General features: G+C 33.4%; 1 protein-coding gene across 1 annotated transcript; it reads left to right on the forward strand.

The window, feature by feature from the left end:
• Window positions 1-6: 6 nt before the first annotated feature.
• Window positions 7-339, forward strand: LOC105460588 (the record flags this gene model as incomplete). Its single annotated transcript, XM_011707074.1, has 2 exons — window positions 7-69; window positions 148-339. Coding segments are annotated over 2 exons (255 nt in total), but the record flags the coding sequence as incomplete, so codon positions are not given.
• Between the last annotated feature and the right edge of the window lie 8 nt (window positions 340-347).

The following is a 347-nucleotide window of genomic DNA, read 5'->3' on the forward strand; positions in this document are numbered from 1 at the left end:
AAAGATAAAGAGATAGCATGGAGTGAAATTTGTGAACAATATAATCAGTCAACACTAATCTGTCAAGAGGCAAGAACTATAATTTAAAATATTGTGGAATATAATGTGTATTTCAATACATTGTCTTATACGAAATTTCGATTTTAGAGAACTGTGCAGCAATTAAAAAAATTATGGACTAATTTAAAGCAAGCTCAAAGAGATGCCTTGACTAAGGAAAGGCAATCACGTCTAGCAACTGGTGGAGGACCGCAGGAAATAGAAGCAAATATTGATCCTGATATTCTTAATATTGCACCGCATCTGATGACAAATGCACCAGTATTATTCTCATCAAACATGACTGA

This window comes from Wasmannia auropunctata, unplaced genomic scaffold (genome assembly GCF_000956235.1).
Source record: "Wasmannia auropunctata unplaced genomic scaffold, wasmannia.A_1.0 LD319197.1, whole genome shotgun sequence".
Taxonomy (NCBI): Eukaryota; Metazoa; Arthropoda; class Insecta; order Hymenoptera; family Formicidae; genus Wasmannia; species Wasmannia auropunctata.